The 27116-nt window shown below is 34.8% G+C and overlaps 1 protein-coding gene across 1 annotated transcript; it reads left to right on the top strand.

Moving 5' to 3' along the window:
- The first annotated feature begins 245 nt into the window (after positions 1-245).
- Positions 246-26212, top strand: LOC136032253 (neurochondrin homolog). The gene is made up of 3 exons (XM_065712491.1): positions 246-320; positions 15517-17024; positions 23069-26212. The coding sequence occupies exons 2-3, from the start codon at positions 15526-15528 to the stop codon at positions 23739-23741; spliced, it is 2172 nt and encodes a 723-aa protein (XP_065568563.1). The 5' UTR covers positions 246-320; positions 15517-15525; the 3' UTR covers positions 23742-26212.
- The last annotated feature ends 904 nt before the right edge of the window (positions 26213-27116 follow it).

Raw genomic sequence — 27116 nt, 5'->3', positions numbered from 1 at the left:
GCCAATTCTTTGTCCACCTTTGGTTTCACATTGGCTAATTAGTTAAAAATTTATTTCAGTTAATTTAATTCAGCTAATTGGCTAATTAGTTAAAAAATTATCTCTGACTAATGGGTGACTAATGGGTGACTAATCATAGATTGTTTGACATTCTTATGGGGAGTTTTACATTCTTTTACGGAACGGCAATGTGAAACGACTTTTCCCCCACTATTTTGCGCTGCCTTTCTTTAAATTAAAGCGCTATTTCCGCTTGGGCGTGTCATGTTCAAGAAGAAAGCGAGGATAGCTAGGAAAATATCCAAGGCAAAGGATTCAAGGTGAAATATGTTTTACAATATCTTAAATGATCTAGAAAGTTTATTTTATATAAAATCCTTTTAATCTTAAACATATAGAGGTTTTTTACTTTTAAATGGAACATGCTAGGCTAAAAAGTAGGCCTAGAGTCAGGTTTTACAGGAGAGAATGGTCTTTGGAATCATGCTTTCCTTTTTTGGCTCAACACCAGAGGGCACATCAATTTTGTCTTCCTTGTTGTTAGTCAAAGGGACCTACCATGGTCTCTCTCGTCTCATGGGTGTCACCTCTTTGCTATAATCAGAGACATGGCCACCTCTAGATAGAAATGCAGGGAATCTTGGACATAGCCTAGAGCTCTTAGAATCTGGGCCTTTCTAAATTTGGTGTGGTAAAGCTAACTATTCACTACTCCAATCAGGTGGAATGCAAGCTGCAGTGTCCACTTCCTAGAGCAGTGGTTCCCAACCTTTTTTGGTCTACATACCCCCAATCAAGGCCCCAGAAGGTTGCATACCCCTTACTTTAACATATTTGTTTTACTGTCTTCTTCATTAAGATAAAATTGTCAAAAACACAATATTCATTGTCATATATAACAGTGCCTAAATGTGTACAAGTATTTCTCTTGTATCTGTGGCCATGAAGCCTTTTGAAGGGGAATAAGTGTATTGTAGCCTATCTCCATTTTGTGTTGTATAAAATTGTTCTTCTTCTTCTATGTACAAAAGTCAATTTGACACTTGAGGCTGCCTCTTTGCTAAAATACTATCAAATCTTGGCTTGATGTCACTAACAGCAATTAGACAGTCATTTTGTACACTCAACCTGTTTCTGTGTTTGGTTTTGATCAGTGACATTGCTGAAAATGACACTTTACAAAGGTAAGTAAATCCAAATGGCAACAAAACAGATATGGCAATGTCACTTAGCTCCTTATATTCTACTTTCACCTCCAACCAAAACTGGGAAACAGTTATGTTTTAGAACTTCAGTTCTAAAGTGCAATCACTGGCAAGTTCAATCAAATTCTTTGTAAGCTTGTCACTGAGACTGGGCTTGAGGTTGTATCTTCAACAAATGGATTTTGGATTGAATCCTGAGTTTTATCTTGAACCATAATCAATAAGAAAGATGACACAAGTTAATTTTGCAACTTTGTCAGATACTCCAAAATAAATCACAGATTGTATTGAGGTTGTCAATTTCACTATTTTCTGCAAACTTGTCGAGGGTTGAGAAGGCTCTAATGCTGTTTCTTTGAACCTTTTTAAGCCAGAACTCTAATTTTTTGAAGAAAACACACATCTTCAAATTCAGACAGTTTGTCCATCCAGAATCCTTGCATTGAGAGATTCAGTTTGTCAAAAATATCTTCAAGATTGGCCAGCCTGCAGACCCTGTCCTGGTTTTCAAAAAGTGAACTGAATACAGACTTTTGATCCAGAAGAAACATGATCTTCTAGTTGGAGCTGAAAAAGTCTGCCTAAAATCTTTCTACAAGACAACCAGAAAACCTCTGTATGCAGAAGTAAATGTTGATGTTTTGAACCCATCACTTTGCATAGCAACTTGAACAGTCTTGAACTCAGGGGTTTGGCTTTGATGAAGTTGATCACTTTTATAGCCTTGTTGAGGGTCTTGTGCAGATATGATGTGGTTGCAGTGCAACCACTTCAGATTGGATTTCTTCTTCCTTATCCAGGCCATGAGCCCATTATTCTTCCTTGTTAAGCCAGCAGCCCTATCACTGCAAGCTGATAGACACCAGTCCCACAAGATGCTTTTTTCTCAAAAGAATTGTTCACTCACTATGAATAGTTCTTCTTCTGCTGTTCTTGACTGTAGGTTTTGACAAAAAAGAATATTTTCTTTTATGTCAGAGTGATCTTGATATCAGACAAAAACAATCATTTGGGATTCACCTGACACATCTGTGCTTTCATCAAGCTGGAATGCAAACTTCTTTGTTACCTTTATTTGCTCAACAATCTGTATGACAATATCACTTGCACTTTCTTCTATCCTTCTTGAAACAATATTGTTTAACTAGAGTATAGATTTGAGGGCAGTTGCTGTTTTTGTATCAAACATTATTTCACTGCCTTTTATTAGGGCTGGTAATGTCAGATTTTTGGCATTGGTGTGCAGTTTTTTCTGTTTTGCAACTAAATAGGAAACAGCATATGAAGCCCAGAGAGCATTGGAAGAAACTGATCCCACTTTTGCAATTTCCAAATAGTTACTAGTGAGTGCTTGAAATACTCTATAGGCTTTCCAACATTAGAAGGATGCATTGTTGCTGAGATGCAGGTTTCATGGAACTGTTGGCCAAGACTTGCCCACAAAGAACACGCTGAGCATTCACTGGATCAGACTTTGTCACACTAAATCCAAGTCCTAAGTATTCTGACAAGTACCAACACACTTTGACTGAACATGATTCATAACAGTTCTTCTTCTTAGATGCAGGTTCTAAGTCTGGGGTACCATCATTTGGCTGCTTGCTATTTCTAATCAGGAATCTATCCTGATTAGTATCTGAACCACTTTGTATTTCAACAGATGACAAGATACTGGTCTTGGGCAACCTGCAAGGGACTTGCAGCTGAGAGTGGAAATACAATGAACAAAGAGTGATTTTAATGAGACCTTGCAGCTACTAGTAGGTCATTGAAAACAAAAGTTTTGGACATTGATTCTGAAATTATGTATAGTGTGGTATCTGATTGTAAGGAAAATGTTGGAACCAAGTCAGAAGTGAGTTATAAGGCTGTAGACTAAATTAATTTTTGGAACCTTTGCATACCCCTTGCAAGGTGTTCACATACCTCCTGGGGTGTGTGTACCCCTGGTTGGGAATCAGTGTCCTAGAGCAAATGAAGTCATGATAATGCAAATCAATTTGGTTGAGTTTATTAACTCTGCCCATAGACCAGTTATACACTACAATAGCTTCTGGTTGCCTTGCCAGTACTTCAGCCTAGTTTTTTTTTTTTGCAGCATTTCTTCACTTCTCCACTTCCTATCATGTTTGAGGCAATAATGACTGACCAGCAGTGGAACACAAGCTATAGTTTCCACTTTCTGGGGCAACTAAAGACTTGATAATGCAAAACAATTTGGTTGAGTTTATTGACTCTGCCCACAGACCAGTTGTACACTGCAATAGCTTCTGGTTACATTACCAATACTTCAGCCCAGTTTTTTCACTATTTCTCCACTTCCTACCATGTTTGAGGCAATAATGACTGACCAACAGTCCATCCACTTCACCATACACAAGTTGCCACTTAATAATTCATGGTAAGATCCTCTGCCTCTGTTCTCAAGGGGTGTATCAGAGTCAAACTTCATACCATGTTTGTGGTACTACAGTGTCCACTTTTTGGAGCAAATGAAGACTTGGTAATACAAAACAAATTGGTTGAGTTTATTGACTCTGCCCACAGACCAGTTATATACTACAGTAGCTTATGGTTGCATTACCAATACTTCAGCCTAGTTTTTTTGCACTATTTCTTCACTTCTCCACTTCCTATCATGTTTGAGGCAATAATGACTGACCAATAGTCCATCCACTTCACCAGACACAAGTTGCATCTTATTAATTCATGGTAAGATCCTCTGCCTCTGTTCTCAAGGGCTGCATCAGAGGCAAGCTTTGTACCATGTTTGTTCTTATGGTATGTGTACTATAAAACCTCTTCTTTTATAGTTGTTGTAGGAGTGTTGTGCTTGTAAAGAACTTGTCAAGGAAGAGTTTTGTACAAGGATAGAACTGTACACAGCTTGCCAAGGCTAAAACCATACCCAAACTGATTGAAATTCCTTCTGTTTGTCAGTAAGGATACTCTTCTTTCTCTGATAGACATGAAATTTCAACATTATGCTGTTGCTTCTACAGAGCATGAAGATCTTTATACCCCATGGGGTGGGTTTGCCATGTATGTATTGCTTAATGTGTTATGTCTAAATCTCCAATGTGAAAAAAACTATTTGCTCTTCAACTGAAATGTATTCAGATGGTGTGATACTCTCATTTTTTGCAAGACTTAGTCAATGACAGGTGGCACCATCAACAACCAAACTGGGTTCCAAGTATCTTTGGTATTATTGTTGACCAAGCAAAAGTAGTTCCAAAGTTGGCAAAATCTGGTGAAATTTAAGGTGTCTGCTATTTCCAGCATGCAAGTTTGGCTGCTCCAGTACATGTATAAAAATACTCATTTAGGTATTTTGTAGATTCTTCTTGTCCAACTTGTTGTGGACTTACTCCTCAGTTGTGATGGATATATTTTTTTTTTTTAATGTAACATTATTCCAGATCAGTCAATGCTGCTTTGGATTTGATGCTGCCATCATATTGGGTACAGCATCTTCCTTGTCATCACTTTTTGATGATGTTTCTGTATCATCACCTTGGTTTTGCATGTTCATTGGTGTCCAATCCTCCTCTTCATCATCCAAATTTTGCAAATAAGAAAGCTCAGGCAATAAATCTATCTCATCCAACATATTGACAATATCTGTATACTGGACTGTCCTTGTTGGCTGCATATCAAATGAACTGTAAAAAAAAAAAAAATCTAAAAAGTATGTACTAAGACCGGAAAAAAACATACAAAGAAAACTGCAAAACACAAAGAAGAAACTGCTAAAAACAAGATGACCAAAAACTGCCAAAAGTGGAGCACAAGTCACATTGTCCTCAGACTTTGAAAAAATCAATTCATTTTGTTTGTACATTTTACTGCTTAAAATAAGTGCCAATAGATGGCTCTGGATGTAAAGAACAAAAAATCAGTAGTTTTTTATGGAATTATTCTTATAGAACTGCAGTAGAACTAGAATAAAAATACCTGGCACACAATTGGAGATCAACTTAAAAAAAAAAAAACAATAAAAATTGAAATTTGACATAAATTTGGATGGAAATTGTACCACTCAAGTTTTCCAATATCTGAGGGTATAGAGTGCAAATCTACAAAGTCACATCATCTTACAGGCTATTGAAAATGGGGCATTTAGACCATGTCCTTAGATGAGGACATCCTGACTAAAAATGTTAAGGTCCACTGGACCCAAGCTTGGATACAAGGGAGGGGCAATTGTCCCTCCCAAATCAATTTTTTCAGAATCTTCCTAAATGATACTACTGAGCACTGCATACAAGAAATAAGGACTGAAAAATCGATTGTTTTCTGAAATAAAAACCATGAAATCCATAAGTTTACCATTTATTTTTGTTAAATATTCTAGCAGTTGCCAGTTTTTGATTTTGTATGTTATGCTTACAAGCTGTTAAATGAATAAATAAATGATATCAACATATCAATGCAATAAAATGATTCAAGGATCATGCATAGCCTCATATCAATTGGGAGTAAGAAGTTTTGCTTCTCAATTTCTTCAGCCAAGCCTATGTTAATAGTAAAGTGAGTATATTTGACATCTCCCTTGACATGATACCTGATTATACTTATTTTTTTCTCAAATGTGGAACCTGTTTCAGGGCACCATGAGACTAACTATACACTTTGCATGGTAATATTCTTTGGAAGATGCATTTCCTGCTGCTAGGGCCAGGTATGCTAGCACCATTTATCACCCTCTTTACCCATTTGTTGCTTTTTTCTTGACATCATATTCCGAACCTGATTCAGTTCTTTTCTAGTCTCTTTGAGAGAAATTTTGGACAAAAAATCAATCTTGCTCAAGAGTTTGTTGTCCACTGCACCAAAGTGCACTGTTTATCTTCTGCCACGTCTTCTTTTCATCTTGATTGGCATAAGTTTTGCAGAGTCAGCAAACCTTGTTTTTTTTCAGTCTACTTACTAAGCTTTTTCTTATTCCTTGCCTTTTTTTTTTTAGTTTTTGGGTGCCTTTTCCAACAGTATCCGTAACTATACTAGAAATAGTCCCCTCAAACATTGTCATTTAAACAATGGGTACATTCTTGGACATTGTATTTTGAGAGATAATTTTCTATATCTCTTTGTCATATTTCTATAAGAGCCTTTCATGTTGATTTTCAGATGCATAGATTATCCACTCATCTTATATTGCAAACTTACCTCACTGTAATGATATCAAAGAGCAATCGAAAATATTACAACTTACCAAATACAACTGGCAACAAGTGCATAACTTTCCCTTTGTCTGGGGTTGCCTCTGACTGGCCAATGGATATCAATGTTCAGTGGTAATCTTGGCCTTGATGAAGTTTCTGAATGCCTTATCCAAGTGGCAATGTGATCCAGTTGATCTCCTGTTACAATAGTAAACATTAATTCAATCATTGAAAAAAAAAATGTAGATGGGGGGGGGGATGTTTCACTTTCTCTTTTGGCACTGTGGCCCTTCCAAATTAAAGTTCTGGATCCATGCTTGTCTGGATCTGTAGGGGTCTCGAGTTGGTGAGTCCCAGTTGAAACTCCACTGCCTCTTCTCCCACTTATCAAGTTAACATTTGAAAGACTGGATGGTGGGAGTACTGACAGTTGAGTCCTTCAATTCATTCCAGTGGTTTATAACTTCTCTTGAGAAGTACTTTAGACAGATTTTTGGTCAGGAGATTAACTTTGGCAGCTTCTTGGAGTGTCCTCTTGTGCGATGATGGTTGGTACTTTGGCTGCAATTAAAATGGTTGAGTTTTCCTTTTGAAGTTTGTCAGTCAGCATCATATCACTCTGCATATATCCATAAACAAAGGTAGGTAGCTTGATTTGCTTGAGGTGGTTCTCATATGAAGGTGATTTTAGGCTTTCCATGAAGCTTTGTTGCTTGCCTCTGAACATCAGAAGATTTAGTTTTTTTTTTTTTTTAAACATAAAAACTAAGAGAAAACAACAGAATTTTTACTTTAGGCTCTTATGTGTAGGATGTTTCCATTAATCAGATTATCATGCTTCCTTTCAAAGATCTATTTTTAAAGTTATTTCAACAAATATTTTATCCACATTCATTTTAATTTTGTCAGGTGAGTTGTTTTTGGGTAATATTGTCAGAAAAGTGGGTTCTTATTTAGTGGTTATCCTCTCCTGAAGGAAACATCATAACATTCTAAAAACTAAACTCCTTTAAAAATTAGGCCAATATCACTCCTAAAATCACATTGCTTGAAACAACCTATGTTGGCCTAGCCTACCTTAATTAGGCTATATATTAATTATATAGCCTAATTAGGCTATATAATTAATATATATTAGGCAATATATATTGCCTTAGTTTAGGCAATGAATTTTTTACACTTGTTCTTTTCTTCATATTATTTTAACAGCAACAAGAGCTAGGAAGAAAAGAGCCAGCCTATAGGAAATTCATTGAGCATATATAATTTTGGGGTAAGATTCTAGATGAAGGGCTTTTGTCTATCATGAAATGTAGCTAAGGAAGGTAAATAAAACTCAGAAATGAATCCCAAGCCTCATTGATCCCTGGGAAGGTGTTTGAAGCACCTACCTCCTTCTATCCCCTCTCTAAGGGGTATTGATCCTTCACAATCTTTATATTATAAAAGTGAAAATTTGCCAAATAGATATAAAGCTCAACTAAGGCACAAGGAAAGTGTTTTGAGACTTGTGAGATACCTCTATCTACTTCTGATTTAATTCTCACTTTATCATAAGAATCATGCTAAAAAATTCTTTATAGATCTCCTTTTATGCCGAGATAACCTGAATTTGAGTTCCTTGACCTTACTGAAAAGAATGTTTGAATAACCTGTGCACTGTTTAAACATGTATTTAAATGTTTTCCATGTATTTCTAACGCATATTGAAATATGCTCTTGGCGGTATATTTGAAATTAATTTTTTAGCACTTTTTTCTCTACCTGAGCATCCTTTATTGGCACAGTGGGCTTGAACTTAGCTTGGTAATATTTGACCCAGAGATTGAACCTGGCTGTAGTAACACACTGCAGGGAGCTTAGTAGTCAAGAAGCATTGCTAATCCAATCAATTGCTACTGTATTTGAAATACAAACTACATATCAATTGCCATCCTGCTTGGACACAACAAATTGCAATTTGACTAGTAGATGGCATGTTGCTCTGGGTCAATTAAGAAGTGATTTCATATATTCGGCTGGTTTGAATAGCCAACGAGTTTAAAATGCAATATAGTGGATTTTCGTTCCAACAATTCTTGACAGAAAATGATTCAAAGTTAAGGTAGTTGGAAAAGGAAATGTTTCAGCTATCTGCAAAAACTGTCCAGTCTGTGTACTCAATGAAACCCTTCAGTCAATTTCCAACTTCCTCTTGAAGGAACCCTATGTTGGATAAGAACTGGTTCTGTAAGAATTATTATGTGCTTACATTTGAGCTAGTTATGATCAGGAATGAAAGGTTATTTTTTAGCCTGTGATGCTAAAACTTCAGATCCTGCTGTTTTCTTTCATTCCCTAAACCATTAGGATTAGCTAAAAATTCTAGTTTCTGAAAGCATTAACTTTTTGAACAGACAACTTCCTGCCAAAGGACCCTTATTACAAAAGCGTCATTGTTTCCTTAGAAATTATCTCTCTCCATCTCCGAGCTTCTTTTATACAAAGGAAGCTCCAGAAGTTGAAGATTCTACTCAGTCCAACATAGTAACTTCTAGAGTAAAGGCACCAGTGATTTGACAGTTTTGTAAAAAAAAGCAACTTTCTACTCTGGAAGGCTTAACTTAAAGACTTGGTTTGAATAAGGGTTTCAGTATGTAGGAAAAACATCTAGGAATCTTACTGTTGGATTAGAAGTTTGAAGTTTTATCAGAAAAAGATACAAAATTCCGATTTTTTGAAATTGGATGGTTTTCACCTACAAATTTGACAGAACAAAAAATAACCTGTTTGTGTTAGTTGAAATGCAATTTGACATGTGTCGAAATACTTGGGGAATGCTTGTGGATAGATCCTTGTGCATTCAAGATGCCTATTTTTTTTTACTTTATTTCTTGGTTTCTCTTCAACTTTGTTTAATGTGTAAATATATAAAATGCTATTCAGATAGTGGAAGCAAAAAACTGAAAAAAACTTTCTCAGGAATAGGAACGAAATTGGACAATCATATGGAGTGTAATTGTGTGACCTAGGACATATGCCTTTTTTCTTTCTTTTTGACATTTTTGCATATAGGCCTGAGCCACAAGAATAGTATCTCTAAATGCTATCTGGAATGGACAAGTTCCTCTCAGCTTTAATGATCCAGCAGAGATTTCTTTTAAATTCACAGTGAAAACTTTGTCAACATCTGGCCATTTCAAAGTTAACTTGCCATTTTAATCCATTTTAAAAATTTTAGTTTTGACTATCCTTTGTCTGGGAAGTCCGGAATCCTTGGAATGTGCCTGTCCTACTTAATATGACTAGAAATTTGTGACACCAAGGACTTTAACATGTTTCACTAGCATTTTGTGTGGGATAGGGTCTAAAAAACGGGAGGGGATTTCAAGAATTCTAAGAAGTATATTGTTATTGTAATTGTCTTAGTGGAATTTAAGTCCGTCAGTAAATTCTTAACCCTGTCCTAAACATGGGTAGGATTTTGATGGGTCACTTTTGATGTTTCTATGACATACTTTGAGGATCAGCAGGTTCTTAATCAATACTAAATATAAGAGTGGTCCTAACAAGGTTCTTTAAGGAATTCTGCACCAAGTAGAGACGGGATCAGAGAGAACATTTTTGTATTTTTACAACTTGAGATCTATTTGAAAAAAAAAAAACATATACAAAATTTACCAAGAGAGTGTACTTCAAAGTAATTCGGTGATAAATGAATTAGGATATTTTGGTCAACCAAGTCAAATGCTTAAAATGCTCAAATGCTCAAGTCAAATGCTATGAGGCCAAGTGGCAGTTCCTCAGATGATGGAAAAATCTGGCATATAGCATCAAATCAATAAAACTACAGTTTAATAAAAAATATTTTTTATGTTTCTTTTTCTTTTGAAATATTATTAGAAATAGTATCGTCAAAATCTGTCATTGTTGAGAAATTGCTTGGAAATCCAACAACTGTTTTCGTCAGAAGACCTTTGGATTTCAACACCAATTGTTTCTCTTATGTTTTACATGTTCAGCCAAGGTTTGACAGAGTTACCTATATTTTGACAGGGCCTGTTGCTGTCTGTCGAAAATTTTAATAAGGCTACTACAATGTATTCTCAAAAGAAATAAATCCCATGATAGAAGCCAATATCTACGTTTGAATTTGACTGAAGGAACATTTTAGTTGGCCTGGTATTCCACTACATCAGACAAGAATTTTTGATACTTGAACAAGGTTTTGTCAATATAATATTAGCTGCCATTTTAATTTGATTTTTTCAAGAAAAAGACAATGTGGCTACATTTTAGAGAAGAAGAGATGTATCTTGACGCAATGGTGCTGATCCAAACTTGTTTTGCCAAAAAATAACTAACTAATGACGGTTTGAACATTACATAGTTAAAAAATTGTCAGGAGCTCATTTTGTGTCAAAAACAGGAAACTGATTGAACTGAATATTCTTTTCTTATCTAAGTGTATTGGATATATTGTTCACATTTTGAATTGTCAAAATATAATAACGGCTTCAAAAGATGGTGATCCAAGTCACAACTAAGCAGAGTTATCCTGTTTTGAAGAAAAATTTCGACAGTGTTTCCAAATTACATTGTCGAACCATTGGTGCCTTTACCCTACTGCATTTTTTGCAAAACATTTTACTGCTCCGTTGCCCTACACCAAGAAACAAAGAAATAGATATGGTCATTTTCTAGAGAAGAAAATGATAAAGCTACCAAAGGTGGTAGTTGATGACGTAATTCCGAATTATATAGTTGAAGAAACGAGAGCTTTGGTAATTGAAAAGGAAGCATTTCATGATTTAGTTACTGGCCTGGCATCATTTGTCTCAATCATACATAAGAAGTTTCTTGCTCCAAATAAAACAAGCAATTCCGGAATATAAGGAAAAGCCTCATTGAAAAGTTTCAAAACTCGGACTATCTTTGGTCAACTGCAGATATCTGGACTGCAAGTAGCAAGAGGTATCTCTGTGTAACTGCTCATTAATTGAAGTTTGACATGATAAGAGGGTCAGCAGCCATTGCATGCTGGTGGTTTTTTGGGGATGCATGATTACAGTACCTGTGCTTCTAATTTGATCAAGATAAATGGAGAATACAGCCTGGCTTACACAAAACTAGTGAACAAAATTACAGACAATGGGAGTAATTTTCAAGACCATCTGAGAATATGCAGCCCCTGGTGACATTACAAGTGTTAGTGCTGAATCAAATACACAATCAGAGGATATTGATATTCTGCCAGATGAATTAGAGCAAGAAGAGATCAGCAATGATAATTTTCCAGAAACAGTTTGTATCTTGTCTGTCTCTTTGATGCTTGATTTACAAAAAAAAGTTGCAGACAAAGATTACTATTTTCCCAATCATCCGTGTTACTGCAGCCATACTATCTACTTAATGGCTACTAACGATTTTGAGAATGGCTTTATATGCAATCCCTAAGAAAAGCTTTATAGAGCTGCATTTACTTAGTACCAAACACTGTGGAATGCCAGCAGATGCAACACATATGCATCTGTGGTTGGAGTAGAAACTATAACCTAGTAAAGGACAAACATTAACCAATAGTAAACCCAAGTTAATTATTTTGAAACCAAATCAGATCAAAATAAAAAGTACACCTTTGGAATCACCGTGGATGAAAGCCCTGTTAAGGCAATTATAGTCCTTTGGCTTGAACAAGGAAAATCCCATTTTTACACGGAGAGCACTGATGTATCCTCCTTTTTTCCATTTTTTTTCTTCTTCACTGTTCTTCCAGTAGTTCTTCCACTGTTCTTCTTCCAGTATTTACTGGAACATTTTTGAGAGCTGTTTAAGGACTCATTTTATAGTAAGTTGCTATATATGGTGCTTTTTTTTAATTAAGTAATTAACACATGATTTAAAACAAAATCAGTTTTTGACAAAAAAACTACATCTTCATATACAAGATACTGACTGACGTTATAATCATAGGTTACCTTAATTCAAACTTCAGAGTGAAATAAGGTGCAATGTTGGATGTGTTTGGTTCTGTTGTTCAGATGGCAGTTGGAACATCATGTGGTTATTACTACATGGTGTTTTGTATCCATAAATAACATTAAAAATAAAAACTGTATGATGATGTTGGTTATAATGATGTCAGCATTAAATTTTGGGATTTCTGGGTGACAACAATGAGAAGGTAGTTTCTTCTTTGCTTATTCCTGCTAAATTGGAAGGCTTGGAATATCAGCCCATATATAATAGATCAATTGTAAATCAAATGAAAGAGGTACAGATTGACGTATATTTCAATCAAGTCAACAAAATATGGAAAAAAATATGGTAGTTTGAATATGTGAGGTTGAATATGTATGGAAAATAGAGAACATATAATATAGAACATTGCTTGAGGTGAATAGAAATAGAACATAGAGAACATAGAAATAGAATAGGAAAATAGAGACAGGATACTTGTTAGAAGCAGGATATTTTTATTAGGTTATTAGTAAAAATGGTGGATACAGCAAAGGTGTTAAAAGTAGAGTAATCAAGACCCATGGTGTTTTTCACTGTCAAAAAAAGTTTGAATAACAGAAAGATAAGTCTGCGTTTCAAGATTAAAATAATGGATTCTGCAGTGATGACAGTGCGGCTGTGGAAATATGAAAGGTGTTAAGTTACATTTTCCAAAATGTCCAGGAGAAGCAGAAGACGCATTTAAGACAAGGAAGTGAACTGTCAAGAAACACTGTGGGCGTTTTTAGGTTCTATTTAATGTCCAGAATCATGTGAAAGTGTTAAAAAAATCCAATTTTCTTTTGAAAACCAAAAGGAGATAAGTAAAAAACTGCCATGGTAGATTATGTGTCCAAAACTAAAATTTTTGACTTTTTTTGGTAAAAAACAGCTATTTTTTAATTTTCTGGCTTTAGTCTTTAGAGCATGCTCAGAAGTACCAAGTTGGAATATTAATTTTTTTTTTTTTTTTTTTTTTTTTTTTTTTTTTTTTTTTTTTTTTTTTTTGGCACTGATTAAGAACTAAAATGCTTTTACTTTTGTGGTTCATTTCCTCAACCATAGGCGTTTCAAAGTTAAGCCAAGTTGTGTAATGAAATAGAATGTGATAAATTTCAGATATATAAAACTGGAATTGGAAATATTTCTTATTCTGGTATGACTTCAAAACTGTTTGCAATGGTCAGATGTTTTGATGTTCCACTGGTCAGCAAATTCCAATTAATTCTGATTAATAAAACTTTGCTGCATATTATAAAGTAAAAATATTTTTTTGTATAAGTGCTTTCTTTAGTCTTGTGCAGACCTTTATCCTAAGGCTAAAAATGGGGTATAAGTGACAATTGGAACTATTGAAAATCAATCGTGTTAAAAAAACAAATCTCTTCATAATATGCAGAAAATTCAATACATTTTGATGACGCTTCCACTATGCTTTACCCCCCCCCCCCATTTGCAAATAAAGCCCAAATGATATATTTCCCATGTGTTTTTTTCCATTTTTATCATGTGTTGATTCAATTTATTAACTTGAAGCAAGAATGACACATGTTAAAATCATGGGAAATTTATATCTTGGGCTATATATTTGCAAATAGGGGAAGGGGTAAAGTATTGTGGAAGCCCCTCAAAACATCTTGAATGCAATTTTTCTGAATACTTTGAAATGTGAACTCCTCTGGTTTTGTTTGATGCTAATTCAAGAAACATTTCCACAAAATTTTTGAAAAAAAAAAATTCAAAGAAAAAAAAAACCTGTTAACGTTGTTTTTGGGTCCAGCAGCATCATTGGTCCATTTTTCTTTGAAAATTAGCAAATAGCAGACATTATCATGTTGTCCTTAACAAATTTTGTTTCCAAAAATTGAAGACTGTGCCATAAATGACCCGACTGCTTCTTTCACACACCGTTTTTGGAAATCAAGTAATCGGTCGATTTTCTGATGTCAATTGACCATCTCGGATCTGTAATTGTACCCTATTGAATCGTTTTTTTTTCTGGGACCCCTTAGGGAGAAGTTATGCTAACCATCCTAAGATTATTGATACCTTGAAACGCAAAACTGAAGCCGGTATTTATGCAGTGACAGTTCTGGCCTTTCCTGTGCTCAAGGCAAAATCTGGATTAGCCCCCTTCCCCTTTTTCCCAAAATTTTTTAGGCTAAATTCCAACAAAATTTTCATTTAGTGATAAAATTTTCATTTAGTAACAAAATTTTCCATTTATTTAAATCTGACTTTCCTTACTTTAGCCTCTGCAAAATTATTAATTATGTCGACCCAATCGATTACTTCTAACTCTTTAATTAGATCTATTTACTTTTATTTTCAAGGAATGGTGATGAAGACATGGGAAAAATTAAAATTTCGGATTCAAATTGCCTATAATAATGGTAACTGCGCCCTCTACTTTATCTTAATAAAAATGAATTTTTATTTACAAAATATTACCTTTAGATTATTTATTGGAATTCTCTGCCCCTAGAATATCTGCGCCTTTGCACATTAAAATTTGTTGTCCAATAATGTCTTAAGTTTCTTTTTCCACTTGGTATAAAATTTGAGTCAGAACGAGTCTGCTCCCAAATCATTTGAGAAATTTTACATTTGTTAATTAGGTTGCATACTTTAGTATGGCACTATAGTATACATGCAAAAGATATAATTGCAAGACAGGGTCAGAGGAATTTTCTATACAGTCTTTTACTTGTAATACACATGGTCACTCCTCTCCCAAGCTTCTTCTCTTACGAGCCTCCCATGTTCTGAGTATTCAAAAGCCAATTTCTTCCTTTCAACCTTTTTATATGCTTGCTAGCAGCATATATATTCAAATACAAAAATGAAGATTTATACAAGAAACTAAGTGGTTTAACATGGAATGTATATTCGGAGGTGAAAATGGGGGGGGGTGGACCGTTTCCCCTTGGCTTGAGTGAAGTTTTCCTATATAAATCTATTTAAAAAGGTCATTAAAATGTTAGTACTCTTTCCCTCTAAAACAGCGAAAAACCTGGATTCACCATTGTGTACAGTCTAGAAAAAGTAATTGCTTCCAAGTTTCTGCTAACAAGTCTGTCATATTTTGCTCATGGAGACTTCATTGCTTAAAAAACATACGTTTATCATAGTTATTTATTTCTAATTACATGTATCTATTCCAGGGACCAAAAATGGCTAACAAGTCAGTGGAAATGTGTGTTGCTTCTCTAAGTCAAGCTAAAACTGTCACTGAGAAGATGGCTGGTCTGTTCCTCATCACCAAAATTCTCAAAGCTGAAGAGATTGAACCGTCTGACTTAAAACAGTTGTTTGCAGCTATAGATTGGGCTTTCATAAAGCTTTTAGTAAAATCTTCTGACAACGAAAGCTCCATGTACAAATCCATAGCACTATCTACCCTATCAGTTTTCTGCAGAGTGCCTGAATTGTGTAAGTCTCTGAGTGATTTTATTCCTGAATTGCTTGACATGGCTCTTTCTGCTGATTCAGAGGATGATCTATTGATCATGAGTGACACCTATGATTGCCTTGAAGCTTTGCTAGCTACAAAAGAGGGTAGAAAAATTGCAGTTGAAAACAAAGCTGTAGAGAAGTTAGTCCGCGTTTATGACGTAGGTATGTTTAAGGATGAAGAAGCTCTTCAACTAATTGTCAAACTTTCAAAAGTTGAATCTGAAGGTTTATTCCACAGGAATCCTGAAACGTTTCAAAGACTTTTGAACAGACTCTCGTCTGAATTTGCTAAGGAAATTGATGACAAGAAATTTGCAATGGCGAGTGAGATAGCTCACATCCTTCGATGTATGCCATCAGACGTGCCAAAGACTTTTTTCAAGGATTGGCCTGCTGTTATTTGCAATGAGTTAATGGGTGTTCTTTGTAGTAAAATCACTTACCAACAACGTGATCCTGCTTTAATTTTGGCCTCTCAGATGATTGAAAATTTCGGGTTTGAATATTTGCAGACTGAAGGAAAAATTACGAGTCAGTTTTTGTTTATACTTGTCAACTTAGCTTGTATAGAAATAAGGATGATAATTGAAGATCGATCATTGGAACAAATTGTTCAGAACTCAAGGCTGCTGATGGCGTCATTTTCGATTATTGAGTCATTCATTGTTTACATGGGAACACCCACCTATGAGAAATTTGATGAGAAGCAAAAAGAACAAGTCTACGCTGCTTTAGGTGGTGCAGAAACTGCTGTTGTTTGCTTTCTTCTTAAATTTAAAGATGAAAACAAGCAAACATCTAAATTAATGTCTAACACTGAGACAACATGCTTTGTGGCTGCTTGTATTAGAGTCCTTAGTGTATGGTTGACAGAAGATCCACATTTTCTTCCAGATGATGTTGATGTACTCCTTCCATTTCTTGTTGAATACTCTATCAAATGTTTTGAAAAGAATAACAGAGAACTCACATCATTGAAAAAACAATCGACAACTAAATGGACCTCATCTTTACCAGATCCCCTTCGTTTACTATTGCCTGCGATTCTTATCTTGATGCCTGATAATGCTCGTCGAAAAATGCTGATCGAAATGGATTTACAAAGAGTTCTCTTAGACTATGCCAAGTATCAGTGGCGACTTTTCCGAGACTGGCAGAAAGAACAGCTTCCAACGCCGTCCGACTGGCTTGGCGCTTCTTTGTCAGGAGACACTAGGTAAGAAATTCGTTTCAAATGGTAAATGTTTTTATAAATAACTTAGTTATTTATCAAATAACTGTGTGTACAAACTTTAAGCTTAATTAAATTTCACCTGAGCACTAACAAATCTATAGTACTAAATGTTATCCAAGTCTAATACGACTTTAATCACATTGTTAGATTTGATTTGTATTGAATAGTAAGACCTGCAATAAAATGCTATGCAATGATTATCAGACATGTCTGTTGGTTCAGGGTGGGAAGCTCTGGGTAGTCACCAGAGAATCCAGGGTTCAACTTGCATACTAACAGGGATTTGTTCAAGCAATCTTCTTTATTAATTAAGTTTATCACTTTATATCCTGTCTTTGTTTTACTTGTCAAGTTTTTACTAATTTAATTATAAAATTTCACTCATTAATCATTATATATTTTAAGATGGACTTCGCAAATCTTTTTTTTTTATTACATTTTTTTCCCTTCCAGTGGTTTTTCAAAATAGTTATTTCTTAAGTAATTTCTATATTTTTACCGGTCATGTGATGCAGAGAAAATCATATATGTAATTTTTTTTTATCCTAGTCTCTCTATCCTGCTGTGTTTTTAGAAAAGAATCAAGCAGTTCGTGGTAACGAACTGTAGAAGGGTCGACCCGGCTCAATAGTAACCGAAACTCTAAAAAATGGAATTTTGATGCTAACATATACATCAAAAGAATCGGATTTTTATGCTGATTTTAAATGTATAAGTTTCATCAAGTTTAGTCTTACCCTTCAAAAGTTACGAGCCTGAGAAAATTTGCCTTATTTGAGAAAGAGGGAGGAAATACCCCCTAAAAGTCGTAGAATCCTAATGAAAATCACACCATCAGAGTCAGCGTATTAGAGAACCCTGTTGTAGATGTTTCAAGCTCCTCTAGTTCCAATCTGGTTTCAAGCTCCTATCTGCTACACAAATGTGGAATTTTGTATTTTTTGCTTGAAGAAAGATCACGGATGCGTGTTTATTTCTTTTTTTTCCTGAGAGGTGATTGCATCGACCCAGTGGTCCTAGTATGTCATGAGAGGGTTCATTCTAACGGAAATTAAAAGTTATAGTGCTTATTTTGAGTGACTAAAAATTGGAGGGCAACTAGGCCCCCTCCCTCGCTCATTTTTCCCAAAGTCACCGGATCAAAATTTTGAGATGGCCATTTTGCTCAGCATGGTTGAAAATCTAATAAATCTGTCTTTGAGGACGACTTAATCCCCCATAGTTCCCAGGGGAAGGGCTACAAGTTATGAATTTTGCCTGTTGTTTATTTTCTGCAAATAAATTAACTTGGCAATTTAAAAAAATTTGTTTTCTTTATAACGAATTTTTAGATAAATATCAAGAGAATTATGTGGAAATACTTAAAGAAATTTTCAACTAATTTCGGAGGTTCGACAAATGATGATGCAGCGCCATTTATTTTGAATTGTGTTTCTAATAGAACGTATTTTTTTTTTTTAAAAATAGCCACATGGTAAAGATGAATTCTATAATTGTTTAGTTCATTCAATTTTTTTTTTGTAATGTGTTAATATTTGTGATTTGGTAAAATTTATCATATTTAGTTTACCTATTGTTGCTAAAAAGAGGGATATATTAACAGGATAAGCTTGTTTTGGTGTTACTTGGTTGTTTTACATTAGCTGTTTTTTTTTCAAAGGCATGTATTTTGGGGATGATACCTGACACGGGGATGCCATGGATATTCTATGGTAGCCACAACACTTGGCTGGGTAGAGAATTTAATGTGGCGAAACCCTATAGGCAAGTGTATTCTCCTGATGAGCCCTTGTGTTGGGTTGTTGCCTCTGAATCATTTGTCTTTATTGTTTCTATTGTTTGGTAAATGACGACTTATACTTATTGACGACATGACTGCCTGTCCATGGATTATTCTTTATGGTTGATTGTGTATGGCTATGCTGTTTGACCTATGTGATTGTATGGATGAGTAGGGTTAAGACCTCATTCAAGTGCTGGTCTATATTAGTCACTAATTTAGGAAAACAGTCTTCCTTTTCTCCTTCTGTCTTTTTTTTAATGTGTTTGTGCTGTTGCATTGGTGATTTCTCTTTTCATGATATAGTATTGGTTATTTACGAAGTAAACTGATGTTTTAGGTTTTTTTCTTATGGTGGGGGGAGGGGTTAGGGGTTACATGAGAGGATCTATCCATGGGGGAAGAAAATTTCCCTAAAGGGGGCGCTGGATTTTCCTGCATTATTTAAAAAAAAACGAAAAATTGAATAAAAAACAAGTTTTTTCAACTGAAAGTAAGGATCAACATTAAAACTTAAAACGACCAGAAATTATTATATATATATGAGGGGGATCGTTCCCTCCTCAATACTTCGCTCTTTGTGCTGAAGTATTTTTTTTTTTAGTTTCAAAAGAAATGTCTATTCTACTTAAACGGCCTTTGTGATTCAGGAGTATTCTGAAAATAATTGGAAAAAAATTCCAACTTTTGTGTAAAAAGGGAGGTATTCAAGAGGGAGCGAATCTCCTCATATACGTAATAAAAACATAGGAATATGGAAGTTCATTATATAAGGTAATTTGTAAATTATACATATTTATTGCTAATACAAACGTTCGTAAATAAAGTTAAAAGTTTAAAACTTTGATAGAGCCATTTAGCGAAAAAAAAACTGAAATTAATATGCAAACTTCGTTTTAATTATTCATGTACGGTGAGCCAAAATCAAAACTTGCATTAATTCAGAAACATTTAGAAATTAAATAAAAAGAAAACAAGTTTTTCTTAACTGAAAGTAAGGAGCGACATTAAAAAGTTAAAATGGACAGACAGGATTTCGTATATGAAAGGGACTGTCCCTTCCTCAAACGAAAAAAAATAGTTTGACTATTTCTCACAACTCTACTTTTTAAAACAATAAAAACTTTAGAGTAAAGAGCGGGGCGTTGAGGAGGGAACAGCTTATTTTGTATACGGAATAATTGATGTTCGTTTGAAGTTTTAATGTCGCTCCTTATTTTCAGTTAAAAAAACTGGTCTTTTCTATTTAATAACAAATAGGGAGCAATACAACTCAAGTTGTTGTTTTGAAGGTTTTTATCTGCATACTCAAACTCTACTCAACATTATACCTCATATTCCTTCATTTGTATATAATTCAAACAATTTTGAATTAAAAAATCTTAATATCTTCTTCTGACAAAGTGGTTGGGAGGGGGGAGGGGGAGAAACACCAAATTATTGTTGGTTTTGAGAAGAATAATCTCAAACTAGCTTATGTCCATGCGGATAGAGGTTATGTAAATGTTTTCAGATGCATCGAAGCTTTTCAGTCTTACCTCAATTAGTGTATATTTTCCAATACAAAATATACATATTCTGCACAAAAAAATAGGACTTGGAAAAAACCATACCTTGAGATGGTGAACGTCTCCTAGACTTCAATTATGCAGATAAATTGTGTTTCCTCGGCAAAAGCGTTAGTAAAATGAATATATTTTTGGTGGCTTTGAGAATTTAAATTTGATGACTAAGCTGCTTAAATTAGAAATAAACGAAGCTGAAGTGGTGACGTATGATACAGAGCAAATTGACCAAGTGGATAGCTTCACCTATTTAAGTAGTATGATTAGTTGGGAAGGTGGGGCAATCATTATCTAAAATGTGGAATAGTCACTGCACATAGTCTTTTTATCACAGTTGATAAATTTTGGAATAATAGGAAGATAAGATTTGGAACCTAGATTAGAATACAAAAAAAACACGGTAACGAGAGTTGGCAAGTGTAGTTCGGAAACTATGTGCCTTCAAAAGGTTGAGGAGGATATGCTATGTATATTTCTAGATGAATTTTCAAAGGGGAGTTTAAAGCGAATGGTTGAGAGAGTTCAGATCAAATAGTAAGCTGTGCAGAGGTTATTACGTTTAAGTCGTTTTTTTTTTTAATTAAGGATTCTTTATTCATACATAAATTATTCTTCATGTATTAATTTTAATTTGTTCTTATTCTCTATTATTCATTACTATAAATTACTATTTAATTTTTATTCGTAAACAGGCGTACAGAATAAAAAGGAAAAAAAGACTCTCCCTCTCTGAAGCAACAGCTTGGCTGTAGATTAAGCAATAAGCGGTGCGAAGGGTATTATATTTAGGTCATATTTATTGGCCTAACCTAAAAGCTTGATTTTCGACAATCCAGATGGGCCGAATGAACGGCAGGACATCCTCGAATGGCGGAGGAAGAGGTCATAATCAAAGATTTAAAATAAGTAGTAACTCGTGGGAGGTAAATAATGGACAAAGAGGTAGAAAGTGAAGCTCAGAACAGAATCAGGGTGGAGGGGAAGAGACGAACAGTTGCAGCATTATTAGCTTCAATTGTTTAATGGAGAAAGAGGTAGAAAGTGAAGCTCAGAACAGAATCAGGGTGGAGGGGAAGAGACGAACAGTTGCAGCTTTATTGGCTTCAATTGTTTAATGGAGAAAGAGGTAGAAAGTGAAGCTCAGAACAGAATCAGGGTGGAGGGGAAGAGACGAACAGTTGCAGCATTATTAGCTTCAATTGTTTAATGGAGAAAGAGGTAGAAAGTGAAGCTCAGAACAGAATCAGGGTGGAGGGGAAGAGACGAACAGTTGCAGCTTCATTGGCTTCAATTGTTTCAGTGCTATAATGATATGTCAATGGTAGTAGAAGTTTAACAAAAAATATATAACCATCCAAACTGCATTTTCAAACTCTTCGTTTCTGTGCTACATTATTAGGATTAATGTACTGGAATATAACTAAACACCTTATGGCTTCCACTAACTAAATTTGAATGAGGAGTTATGCTTCGTTTTGCCCCCCCCCCCAATTTGGACCTGTTCAAAACTCGAAGTATCCTCAAGACCAAAGAAATTAGTGACTGAATAGCGAAATCCATAGAGCAGTATTTATTTTCTCTTTGTTGGAATGCCCGTGATGAATGCAGCTTAAAATATTATAATCAAAAAAATTATTTGAATTTTTTTTCTGCTACATATGAGAATTTATCCTATTTGCGTATTTAGATTTTCTTAATTGACAAACAAACTTTGACTGGATTGAAAAAAATAATCCCCCACAATGTCCACGGGTCACAATGAAGTTCCAAATACAACTACGTTTTTGGGTAGCGTAGGCTAAGCAGGACAAGACAAGAAGGGAAAGATAATATTACCAATAAGATACCAGAGGACAAGGAAAAAGTGAAAGATAAATAGTTCAAATCCATTATTTTTTAAAATTTAGGGGTGTATGTAATTAAAAAAAAATAAAAATAGCAAAAGGATACCAAAGGATAAAGATAAGAAAAAAAGGGGTAGATAAACATCTAACCAGTCTACTTTAGTTTTTCTATCTCAAGTGATTATCAAATAGATCGTCAATTAACTGATTAAATCTATTTAGGCCTCTACAAAACGAAAAAAAAAACATATACCCGGGCTAATCCCGATTCGCTTATTTTGTAGAAATAAATCTGATTCAAACGCTAAACTTAATTTCAATTGAATAGAATCATTCAATCTGAGAAAAAAAATTCGTTCGATTGAAATTTAATAATATAACAGATCTTTTTCCGTTTTTCTTTTAAAAGAACATATCCTTAAAAGGATATATCCAATTCTATTTAGGATTTCTCTACTGATTGACACAATTTCCTCCTTTTCTTCTTAACTTTAAGCTATAAGTACGGCATTCTAGATACTTTTATGAAACTTAATTATTGTAGCGGTTGGTGTTTTATTTTTGGTGGTACTGTTTAGAACTCAGATGAATATAGGTAGAGGGCGAGGCCTCTGTATTGGCTTCAATAAACATAAATTTCTCCTTGTACATCTAATGCAAAAAGAAAGAAGTCACTGGAACATTAAAGCTAGAAACAATTAAATAGGGTGAGGGGAGACACATGTAAAAAATGTTGTGTGTCTCTTAGAATTAGTCATATTATTTGTCTTAGATACAATATGAACTTTATATATGTAAACATATGAGCACGATTAAAAGACTGACTTTTGTTTTTAGGTTATTTAGTGATGACGAATCAGCTGGGCGTGAAGTTCCAGAAAGTGAGGCTGCTATTATCTCGATTTGCACCGTTTTTATGAACTTTGTTTCAATGGAGCCGTTCCTGATAAATGATGATCCAGCCTTTAAAGCTTTCCTCAAGTTTGTTTTTTCTTGTGTAGGGGATATTAACAAAAAACCCGAATATGTTGTTCTTTTGGGAAATTTCGTTGTTTCAGGAATTATGCTTCTTCGCTATTTACCAGCTGAAGACAGTGATCCTATGGTCTTCAACTTTATTTCTTCGTGTGTTCGTTTCTTTTGGGATGCTATTGATTTTGAAGAATCAAATGATAGGCGTAAGTTAGTCATCTCAATTAGATATAAGCGACAGTGGCCTGAACTGGCTGAAATGTGGATTCTAGGAATGGGCACTTTAGCAAAGGTGATTGAAAATAGTGCTTGGGTTGGAGATTTTGTTGTTGACAGTGGGTTCTCTGGTGAAATAATGAAGATGCTACAGAATGTCATGCATGGGGAAATAGATATTGGTACAAAAACTGCTTTGGAGGATTTATTAAGTTCTCTTGGAACCAAACGATTAAATTCTCGTGATTTGTTAAAAGTTGCTAGAAGACATGGAATGAGTATGCTTTCTAAAATGACTCAAGCTGAGGAAAACGAAAAATAAAAGTTTAAACTGTTGAATAATAAACTCGCTGTAGCCCCTCTTTCAGAGGTTTGATGCATGTCCCAGCCAGCTTAATTCAGACTTTTTTTTTGCATGAAAATACTCTATTTTATAATCTCTTTAGCTCTCGCAGTTGAATTCTAGTCTTGATTAGTGATATAGGAGTCTAGTCGTAAATCAGTGCCTTAATTTAGTATTGAAGTTTGACATATCTTTTCTTCATGTATTTACTTATTATTTCACTTGTTAATTGTTGCATGGTTGAGTTAATAACATCATCTGTTGATTCCCAATTTGTCCTTTTTTCCTTGGTTGCAAGAGGCAAAAGGAATTCCCGATTTGTTCTTTTCTTATTGTTCACTAACTTTAATTGGTCTAAACAATCATTTAGTTTATTATCATTTTTTCCTAGTTTGGCTTTTGTTTATCTTGATGATTAATAAGACTAATGATTTGTTTTTTGCATAGTCTCATACTGAATTGGTAACAGTTATGCTGAAGGCATCAAACTCAAAATGAAGAATCGAGAGTATGCTTTTGCTCCCAAAATCAGTTTTTAGATACATATGCTCCATGCATATCTAATTTTTAGATGCATACATATGCTCCAAAATTCTCTCTACCTGCAATACGTTTCATCTGACGCTAGTTTCTACTCCGGGTGACTGTGTGTGGTATCAAATGAAAAATATTCAAAAATATTACAATAATAATAAAAAAACAACTATTGCCATAATATATTATTAAGCGTTGAGAGGGGAGTGGGGAATTATTGAGCTACATCGAAAATATCTAAACATTCACCTTATTAAGGCTACTTGATTTCTATGTTCTAACCCAGAATATTAGAATTGACATATATTGCGTAAAATCCAAATCAGTGTGTAGCATACATTTAGACATAGCTAACTCCTTCAGTTTAATTAAATCAGCGTTCAATGTTTTCTTAGAACAAGCATCCATGATTGCTATACTGACCTAATTACTGTAAAACAACTAGGTACAGTTCAAATTAGCGACAAACCACTCTAGGTTTAAATATACAGAGATAATATTTGTAAAATTATGTATGTCGCTGAATTAATCCCAATGACGTGGTAACTAATGAGTTTGTATGTCCAAAAATTAAATACATCTTTTTTGTAGTGGCGTAATTTTGTGAAAATACTGGGGGACGGGCAAAATTGGAGTAAATTTTCCCAAATAAAGTAAAAATGACGGTAAAATCTGGAAAATGAGCCTGGTCTCTCTCTGCTTGGGTCTCCACTGGCATGCTAGTCAACTTCCCTGTTTATATATTTCAAATTTCACACACACACTCATCAACTGAGTACAGCTACACGGGTGCACGGATGCTTAAAGCCGTGAATAGTAAGACTGTTGCTCAAGCGGTAAACCATGTCCGGGAGGGGGGGGGGGGTAACTTAGACTGAATAAGTCTATGTTACTAAGGATTTGATTAAGTTTTAGATAATTTATTTTTGCTAGTGTTATTTGTATTCCCTATCAAAGGATAATGTATGTCTTATACCATGTATGATAAAGTATATGCATGATATATATGTCATAAGGTATACAGTGATAAGGACAATGTATGATGTATACCCTTTGAAATGGAATACAAGTACTAATAAAATTGTTTGACTTTTCTGCCAAGGAATAAGATAGAGTAGCTCCCCTAGATATTCCGAATTTTTGAAACGTGATAAAACTGAGACGCGTCTTTGACAATGGTGTATCAAGGATCTTTGTTGGAGGGGGTGTGTTACGAAAAAACTTAAAAACGCAACACAAATTTGATAGTATTCATTTTTGTTATGTTTTTGCTAGTCCAACAAATATTTTGATGAGGGGGGCTCAAATCTGTTCCCCCCTTCTCTACCCCTCCCCCACTCAGAGACGGCCGTATTATTTGACACTAAATATTGGAACTTATCTTTGCTGTGACAGCAAAAAGTATTATCTGACGTTTTCACACTTCTAAGATAATTGCCTAAAATCTTTGTTTAGCTGTCCTCAAACAGAGGCTCGGCTAAGCATTGCATGTCCAATTTCACTTTGAACCTCTGGATCTGCACTACCCTTCGGGTCCTCTCTTTGAGAACAGCTTAGAGACATGTTTTTGGTGATTTCAATACTACAAAAATGTCATATGCGTGTGACAACGAAGTTATTTGATTTTGTAAGTGTAATTTTTAAATATAATTTTCTCAGTTTAAAGATGACTTGCTTTAGATACTACTTTTATGTTGACGAATGTGAAGTTTTATGTGACGATTATCTCGTTTTTCTTTTATCCATCAATTCTTGTATTGAACGCATAGTGTCTTAATTGTGTAAGTCGCAACAACTGGAATAAAAGGGAAAGTGATGTTAAGTATATTTCAATCATTGTCAATATACTTTTAACAAGTATGTTTTGTGCCTGACTTTGCTATTTTTAACCTTTAATAAAGTTTGCTCTAAATTTGTTTCTTGAATTTTCTTCTTACTTTGGATTTTTGGCGTAATTGCTGAATTATGTCTTTGAAACTGGAGTATATATTACCTTTAGGTTTTTCAATCTTGTTGTGGAGGAAACCTAAAACGTTGAACAAATGCGTCTATCGCTCTTGTCATGAGCTGTTCTTTTTGTTGAAAAATGTTCAGTTTTATAAGGGGTAAACTATATGCTTTGATATTCGAAAATAAGTACGAAATTTATGTTAGTGTCCGATATCATTTTATTAAACACCCGAATAAAGTTTACATTTAATAGGCGCCTTTTTTTGTGTGATAAATTATTGAAAGTTTATTTGATTATTAGCTATTTCGAAGAAGGGTTTTTTGGTTTAGAATGGGAGTCAACGGTGTGACTCTGTAAGCTCAGTCAAGAGTTGACCCAGCTCCAAATGTGTACCTGGGAATATCTGGGAGAAAACACGAGAAGCGTCGGATGATTTGGCACGAGAAGGGCTAACAGCGCATTGCGCTTCCGGCCGAAGGTGGAGAATCGGGAGATCGATAGCTGCTCTTATACAGATGTGCTTTTCAAGTTTTAAGAAGAAGATTTCTTGGGTTGTAAATTCCAAGAACGCCCTGATTATGTAGAAACAGTAGAACTATTAAGCAAACACAGGTCTATGATTAGTCCTTATTCTATATTCAAATTCACCGGAAAAGTTACATTAGATGCCAAAAGCTACTCTCATGGACCAAAAAGTAGTAGCAATATTAGAAAAGGCTTTTAGGAAGCGTTAGGGATATCTTAAAACCAGGGATATAATTCACTATGGGACAGGGGACAACTGTCCCTCCCGGACCTTGGTTTACCCTCCCCCCAGACTCCACCCCCCCCCCATAATTCAAGCATCCACAGAAACAGTTCAGTTTTCT

This window comes from Artemia franciscana, chromosome 10, assembly GCF_032884065.1.
Source record: "Artemia franciscana chromosome 10, ASM3288406v1, whole genome shotgun sequence".
Lineage (NCBI taxonomy): Eukaryota > Metazoa > Arthropoda > Branchiopoda > Anostraca > Artemiidae > Artemia > Artemia franciscana.
Note: the sequence above shows the minus strand (reverse complement) of the source record. Positions and strands in the feature narration are given on the sequence as shown.